At 37.9% G+C, this 8,826-nt stretch overlaps 1 protein-coding gene across 3 annotated transcripts in view; it reads left to right on the top strand.

The window, feature by feature from the left end:
- PROM1 (prominin 1) overlaps positions 1-3,031 on the top strand; it is a 143,529-nt gene extending 140,498 nt beyond the window's left edge. For all 3 annotated transcript variants that reach the window (XM_006144882.2, XM_006144884.2, XM_006144887.3), the window contains 2 exons: positions 1,043-1,082; positions 1,885-3,031. In XM_006144882.2, the coding sequence (XP_006144944.1) occupies positions 1,043-1,058 (16 nt within the window). In that variant the 3' untranslated portion in view covers positions 1,059-1,082; positions 1,885-3,031. The remainder of the gene's footprint in view (positions 1-1,042; positions 1,083-1,884) is intronic.
- Positions 3,032-8,826: the final 5,795 nt, after the last annotated feature.

Consider the following 8,826-nt stretch of genomic DNA (forward strand, 5'->3'; position numbering starts at 1 on the left):
AGCAAAGGGTCCAGTTAGCTTGGCGTCCCTCTGTTCAAGAAGGTAAATGTAGATTAGGAATGATCTCCAGACCACAGTCCATCAGGTTCAGCCTTGAGCCCCTGCCCATGCCTGTACCCTTTCCAGGGACCTTCTGAGCACCTTTAGTAAATAATGTCTCTATATTGAGAGCATAAAGAAGAGTGCAGGGGCAACACATGGGACCAAGCATGTGAGGTTTCCAAAGTCAAGCAGTTTGGAAGGACCTCACCTTGCCTTGAAGGTCCTTTACGTCCTCAGCTCACTTCCTCCCCAGTCCTGTGGGCTCGGCATGCACACTGTGCAGGGCTGTCCTAGAGTTCAGAGAGTTTAATTCCCTCACAGTCAGAGCAAAGCAGAGATACCACAGTCGAAACTGCAGACCTTCCACACACAGCTGACGACTCCCCTTGCGTATACCTTTTTTTGATTGTCAGGGTCATGGCCACAGAATAACTCCAGACTATTCATTAACCCAGAGAGCCACCAAGGGGACATGTGCACTGTCTGGTCTCACACCTGAGGCTCTATAGCTATAGCAGAGTTCCTGCAGAAATTCCATTTGCTTCTGTCTTCTGGTCTTAGAGATGGACATTGTTGAAGAATATATGAAGTTCTACTAACATCTTGTTAATTTTAAAGGAAATATTTTAATTAAAGATAAACTTTAAAATATTTAAAAAAAAAAAAAAAGAATCCTTGTAGTAGAGAGGTCATCTGGTTTCTGGAGATTTGTTTTCTCCGACACAAATCCTTACAACTTTAAACCTTAGTGTAAACATTCACAATTCTAGTCATAGTTTGTTTCTCTCTTTAGCCTCTATGTCCTCTTTTTTAAAAGTAATATAGAAGCTAGAAGCACCAACATTTTACCTGACAAACTTTGTTCCTGATGAACTTTACAAAGTGTACTGGGTACTTATCTTACCTTTAGTCACTGCCTACATCTCAGCACAGAGGTGAGGAAACCGCTATACACAGCTTTATCCATGAGTGTTCAATCTCTGTATTTTCTATTCTTTAGCCCATCACGGCATTGACAGATAAAGGTGAAATTGCTTGAGGTAAGTTCAAGACTTTTATATACAGAATTTATAGAATTTTAATTTTGAATTTTGAAAACATTAAAACTTAACTAATCCTAATATATTAGGTGCAAAGTCTAGGTCAGTGTATAGGTTATACAGTATGATTCATACACACACACACACACACACACACACACACACACACAGTGGCTATATATGTACCAAAAATAAGGTGCCTTTTCACTTCTAGTTAATGAAAAAATAAGATCTAATGTCTTTGTACTAATCATGTACCTTGAATTTTATGGACTTAAAAGTTTTTTTTATACATTTCTATACTTTTTTTTTTACTTCTTTTTTCTTTTCTCTTTTTCAGTTTTTGCTATAGGAGAGTGTGTGCACTCACTTGGGGGGGGAAGGGTGAGAAATCACTCCCTAGTGGGGATGGCCACACTGCAATCTCCTCCTCTTGAGATTTTGAGCATACACACACATGCATATTTTCCAAGCAGCTAGGCCTGGGACTCAAAACATGCACTTATCCATGTGGAATCAAGCTGCCTTAACCACCACACTACCTGCTGGTCCTACATTTTCAAAAGTGGTCTTGCAAGAAAGATATTTCCATGGGAATTTTTTTATAAAGCTATCTCAGAAACTAAAACCATGAGATGATATAAACAAGGCTGAACCAAGAAAATTATGTCTTGAAAAAGTTCATCTTTTCTGTAGTTCTTGGGCTTCTGGTTGGAAGATCATACTAGGATTATGCATTTCTGGTCTTTCTCTTTAATAAATCCAAGACGTTTTCTAAAATTTTGTTTTATTTTTGTTTCAGCATCAAGACACTGAAAGTGGAGAGGCTCACGAATGTGGGTAGTTTCTGGGCCTCCAAGAACTTTAAGAAGCAGAAGGATCTCTGGTGACAACATTGTTATGTGGGGACACTGAGGAAATGGCATCATTATCTCTGAACAATACTGTTAGGAATGAACACAATCCCATTCATAGCTCACGTGTCCATCACTGTTCACGGATAACCCCGTCCTTTGTCCATTTTTGATTTTTACTTTTTTACACTGGGTTCTGTTTAGACACTACAACATATGGGGTGTTTGTTCCTATTCCATGCATTTCTTTGTCAAACAGCTGTTCAAATGTGATAGCTCAGTTTCCAGCATACTTCCATATGCGAGTGCGCTAAATGCATGCCAGTTTGCAGGAAAGATGCATCTTGTGTATAGTAAATTTTGTATATACCTTTTGATACTGTGATCAGAGTATTTTCAACAACTGAGTATTGTAGGATTTTCATCTAAATGAACTTACTATTGGGTCAGTGTTAAGTATTGGTGCTGTCAAAAATACATTTCACAGAAAGTGTGTGAAATCTACAGCACATCCTTCCTCTCAGAGATATTCATTTTACTTTCTCGATGAGTGTCATATTCTGTTTGGAAATAGCATGCAAGAGCTTCCCAGAGAAAACCTGCTTTTCTTCTAGCAAATTCAAAATACAGAGAGACAGAGGGAGGGAGAGATCTTGAGAGAAATGCTGTTTATTAGAAAGTGGAGTTGTTTTAACAGATGCCAATTTCAGTGTACATTTTAATGGAGTTTTCTGATTTATAATGATAATTAGCATAATCGGAGTGCTGCTAACATACATGTCTGACTGTTGACGAGAATGCTGAAATGAAGTATGAAATGGTCCTGTCGTGATTCTTAGTTTTGCTGTCTAGTGTGACTGGATCCTTTGTATTTGGTTTGTATTTTTAGAACGTGAAGAAAGCACAATGTAAATATCCATTTGCTTTGAGATTTTTGCACTGGATTTGTCATTACCAAAAGTGATCAGCAGTGAAAAACTGTTCAAACAAAATTTCGTGTTTATGAAATTGCATTCAAGAAGTAGGCTTTTCATAAGATCTTTTCATGTACAGGTTACAGTCCTGATTCATTTAAATAAAAAGGAACTTGGAAAACTTTGCTTCTAAAGGACTTAATTCTCTAGACTTTAAGAAGCTGGCATGACTCTCCTGGTCTGTGTGTTGCTTACTTGAGTAGACAAAGTGTCAAAGTTAGGTGATGAAATTTGAGCTTATATGTTTATTCCAGCACTTTCCCATCATTAAGGTGCTTGATAGTAATACAAGGTCAGTGTCAAAATTCCTGCTTCAGAGTAGACTGTACCACATCAGGGCTGGTTCAACGTTTGCTCTGGGCTGGAGGTTTCTTGCTTGCGCTATATTCTAGATCTGTCCTAGAGGGTAAAAGGGGCCACTTGACTCAGAAATAGGTTAATACTATTTCTCTTTTCTTGTGAAAAGAGAAGATTTTAAAATATGACTGCACAAGTAAAACACACAAATCTTTCAAAAAGAATTAAATTCAATAGAAAAGAACAAAGAAGAAAGAAAAGCCTACCCACAGTCCCACCATCCACAGATAAATAATGTTAACTCTTATGGGAGAATCTGTTTAGACATTCCCTATATGCTTGCTTACACAGATGCACAGTTCATGTGTAGCACTCAGGCTGCTAAAGTTTAAAACTATGTCTAGGGGCCAGCAGATGGCATAGTGCTTATGTCGCTGGACTCCCACATGGTTGATCGCATTTCGAGTCCTGGACCTAGTGGCTTGAAAATCACGCCAAGTGCATGTGCATACGAGCCCCAAATCCTGGGAGGACAATGGAGGAAAAAGGATTGCTGCACGGCCATCCCTGGGACGGGGGTGTGGGAGGCTGCATTTCTCACTTTCCCTCTCACTGTCTGTCTCTTTCTAGCAAGCACCCATGCCCTGAAGCAAAAACTTCTCTAAAAACAAACAAAAAAATCTAGATCGTGTAGATACACTGCACATGAGTACCTCAGTTAGATCGCCAGAATATACCACAGACTGGCAATCTTACCAAAAATCTCTCATAATTCTGGAGGCTGAAATTTCAAGATCAAGGTATCTGCAGGGTTCTTTTCTGAGGTCTCTCTCCCCAAATTATAGATGACTACCTTCTTGCTGTCACCTGTGTGTGTCTGTGTCTCAATCTCTTTTTATATGGACAACCATCATAATGGATTAATTTCCACCCTGACAACCGCATTTTACCATCATCACTCTGAAGTACTGGGGTGGGGGGGAGGTTAAGATTTCAACATTTAGTTTTTGAAGAGACACAGTTGAACCCATAACTAACAAAGAATTTTCATCAAATCCCTCTCCCTGCTTTTTAGAGACAACATCTACTTTACAGAGAATAGTATTCTACGTTATGACACTTTCAGTTCAAAGTTCTCATACTGAATGAACAAAGCTTCTAATCAGGTCCAACTACACAATTTTTTTCTTTTGAGAGGTTTTTGCTATAAGGCATGCGCATTTGCCAGAAAGACAGAGACAGACAGAAAGCAAGAAATCACCCCCCAGAGGGGATGGCCACGCCGCAATCTCTTCTCCTCCATTCTCCTGTAGGGATCTTGGGCACACACACACATGCGCCCACCGTGAGTTTAAGTCACTGGGTCCAGGACTGGAACCATGGTTGACTACACAGGAGCTCAGCAACATAGCCATTATGCTAACTGCTGGTCCTCAACTACACAAATTCTTGATTCACAGCATCGCTGAAGATTGGAGAAGACACCCTCCTTTCAGTTTATAGAGTCAGTGATAGTATGTGTTGATGGACCCAAGAGTGACAAACATGTGCTTCTATTTTTTATCTTTAGAAGTTTTGCTTTATTGATTTGAGCCTTCTATAAAAGTTTAAATATATAATTCACTCAATAATTTCCAGTTTAGCTTCCTGAAAAAACATGAATTTATTACTTTTCCTTGAATGGGAACATGGACTTGTAGTGAGAGAAAGTTTAGTAAATAGCAGTGTGTGTGTGACAAAATAAATGAATAATTTCAGAAACATGACTCTAATCTTAATATATTTCAATGCTATAAATAGCAGTCAAATCACTGCATTATTTTCTTAGGAATGCATATAACAAATCACATAAATTTAGTGGCTTAAAAAATAACAAATGTATTATTCTCATTGTTATGGACACAAATTCAAAATCAAGGTGTCATCAGAGTTAGCTCCCCTTGGAGAGTCTGAAGGAGAACAGTGCATGCCTCTCTGCCCTAGCTTGTTAAAGTTGTTAGCCATTCCTTTGATTGGAAACTTGTCACTCTGATTGATATCTCTGCCTTCACATGGAGATTTCCTTTGTAGTGTTCAGATTTCTCTTTTCTTAAAAGAACACCAGTTGGGGCCAGCAGATGGCGTAATGATTATGTCCCTGGACTCACATGTAGTTAGTTGACCCGGGTTGGAGTTGGAGTCCCAGACCTGGCAGCTAAAAATGTCATTCATACCACTCACAACTAAAGACTGAATTTTATCTGTTTTGAAAATGAACATCTCTTGCTACACAAAAGTAACAAATAAGGTAAGTCAGTTTTAGTCATTTAGAAATGTATTGGTAGCAGGGAAGTTTTCATAATTTTCAGAGATTATGCATTCTTCATGAATACTTTTGTATTGCTGCTTGCAAATATGCACTTCCAAACTTGAAATATAGGTTTGTACAGTGTGTACCAGTTTAAAGCTTTCTTCATTTGTGTTTTTTAATTAACAACTTAATTGTTGTTCCCCAATTGCAAACTGGTTTTAAGTATTGGATATTACTATCAGTTTTAATGCCTGCTTTGACACATGGTCATCTGGGACATGTAAACTTTTGATTTATTGACTTTTATGCTGTGTGGAATACTATGTATTTTAACTTAGTTTTAATATTTTTATTTTTGGGGAAAATATCTTTTTACACTTCTCATGATAGCTGTTATATATGCTTAGTCTTTATATACAGAAATATCAGTACTTGAACAAATTCAAAGCACATTGGTTTATTGTTTATTAACCCTTGCTTCTGCATGGTTCATTTGGTTCAAAATGTACCTGATTCACAATTTCAACTACATTTACTTTTTAAATGTATGACCTTCCCATTTTAAAAGCCGAAGTAGACACTTTATTGGTGAAAATTGTTTAAACTACTTATTTGTTGATAAACACATCCTGTCAAGTGAAGTAGTTTTATGGATGTGGATTTTTTTTTCTCCCACCAACAGGATAGGTAGATAAAATCCATTTGGCTCATGCCTATATTTAAACTGTCTCTAAAACAAATGATTACTTGGTATGATGTGTGTGGAAAAGACCCCCCAAATCAAAATGGTACTTTGAAACATCCTTTTAACCCTTGTTCTGAAGAAACCAAAGGACACTTGGTCAGTATGGTGAGATGGGGGAGTATTTCACTTTTGGGAATTTGGAAAGCTAAGAGCATTACTTTATAAGATTAGAACATCTGCACCATCCATGAACTATAAACCCAAAATCTTATTGTTTCTGAATTTCCTATATTGCTAGGATTTGATCTTAAGTTGACAGGTGAATGTTTGTTCCACAGGAGGTGATGAGTATCATGTCCCCTTTCTCCATTAGAACATTAGGCTAATAGTGAATTCTTTAAATGGGAGCATCATCACTTATTGAAATATACATGGAAGGAATGATAAACAGGTTTTCTAGGAAAATAAATAAATAAATAAATAAAACTCATGCCGTGTAAGTGTGTGTGTGTGTGTGTGTGTGTGTGTGTGTGCACGTTGCCAAAATCTCAAGAGGAAAATAGAGGAGAAGGGATTGCAGTGTGGTCATCCCCCTGGGGGTGATTTCTCACTTTCTGTCTCTCTGCCTCTCCTGTGAATGTACACACCCTATAGCAAAAATCTCTTTAAAAAAAAGAAAAAGAAAAGTCACTGGATTAGAGCCTGTTCTAATCAAGAATGACTTGTCTTACCTTGATTATATCTGTAAAGTGTCTATTTCCAGTGGAGGTCATATTCACAAATTCTGGGTGAACATGAATTTTGAGAGGACTATTCAACCCCATAGAAATGATGACGAGCCAAAAAAGAAAGTAGACTTAAAGACACAACCCTGTATACTAATTAAATTAACAAAGTTGGAAAGGACAAAAAATTAGATTTTACTAGGCATCAGCAAAAAATGACTCACTCCTCTCCTAATTTAGTTTTTTTGTCTTTGTCTAAGAACACAATAATCCTCTGCTTGTGCACATAAATTTTTTTTTTGGAGAGATTTTTTTTGCTATAGGGCGTGTGCAATCGCCAGACAGACAGAGACAGAGACAGAGAGATAGAAAGCAAGAAATCACCCCCCAGGAGGGTGGTCACACCGCAATCCCTTCTCCATTCTCCTCTTGGGATCTTGGGCATGCACGCACACACGCCCAGCGTGAGTTTTAAGCCATTGGGTCCAGGACGTGAACCGCGGTCGACTACATGGGAGTCCAGCGACATAGCCATTATGTTAACTGCTGGTCCCCTACATAAATTTTCTTTCTAGCCCAATAATGCCCAGTCCCAGGTAAATTCTGGAGTCACCTGAGCAAATATAAAAGTGATGCATGAGACCCACCCCCAGAGATTTTGATGTAATTTTCCAGGAATGGGTCCTGAGCATGTGGAATTTAAAATTTCACCATGTGATTCTAATGTGCAGTTGCAGCTGAGAAACACTTCCTAGATTAATTAAAGCAGAATTTCAGGCAGATATCCCAAGCAGCAGTATTTTTGGTTAATTCTTAAGTAATTCTCATGTGCAACCTAGGTTAAGAACTGCTAATATGGCCTCTATATGCATTTCATTCAACTATATATCTGTTGATTATCTATGTCCCAAGCACTGCACAAGATGGATGGAGAGCAAGGAGCTAAGTAAGTGGTGGAAACCAAGATGACACATATGTAAGATAACAGAAGGCTGGTGGTGGTGTTAGGGGAGATTTGTTGTAGCTAATATTCTATAAAGTATGTACACCAACCATGTGCTATGACACAACAAATCTGTCTCCTATGAATGCTCTGTCTCTCACTTGTACCTTCATATAATCATCATATCACTATATATTAAGTAGTTTTTTCTCTTTAAATATTTATTCTAATTTATGATTTACATATCATTATACATCTTTGTAGGACATAGAATGTTCATTCTAATCTCCTGTAGTTCATTGTCTCTTTTAAAAGCATATCTAGGTGTGTAATAAACAAATTGAGGATATAAATATTCACCACTTTCAACATTTAGCATTAATGTACCACATATTGTGGTACATTCAAAACTCATTCCAGTGGTTATTCTACAAGTATGTAGTACATTGTCTATGACATTCTTTACTGTGAGATGCAGTTCTAAAGAAAAAGCATTGGTTAAAAATCAGGCTAAGAAGAATCTCAAAAATTAACAAAGATAGTGAACCAGCAGTTAGCATAATGGCTATGTCACTAGACTCCCATGTAGTCGACTGTGGTTCAAGTCCCGGACCCGGTGGCTTAAAACTCACACCGGGCACGTGTGTGTGCGTGCCCAAGATCCCAAGAGGAGAATGGAGGAGAAGGGATTGCAGTGTGACCATCCCCCCTGGGGGGTTATTTCTCACTTTCTGTCTCTATGTCTCTCTCTGTCTGTCTGGCGAGCACACATGCCCTATAGCGAAAACCTCTTCAAAAAAAATTTTTTTTAAATTAATAAAGATAATCTTAACATATTGTAATTTCTAGGTAGAGGACTGTGAGAGATAAGAGTAGATAAGAGTTTATGATCTGAAAAAAATCTGCGAGTATCAATTATTGGCCCAGTTAGAGATAGATAAAATTGTACATGACAATAGTTCATTAGGAAAAGACA

This window comes from Tupaia chinensis, unplaced genomic scaffold (assembly GCF_000334495.1).
Source record: "Tupaia chinensis unplaced genomic scaffold, TupChi_1.0 Scaffold000138_1, whole genome shotgun sequence".
NCBI lineage: Eukaryota > Metazoa > Chordata > Mammalia > Scandentia > Tupaiidae > Tupaia > Tupaia belangeri.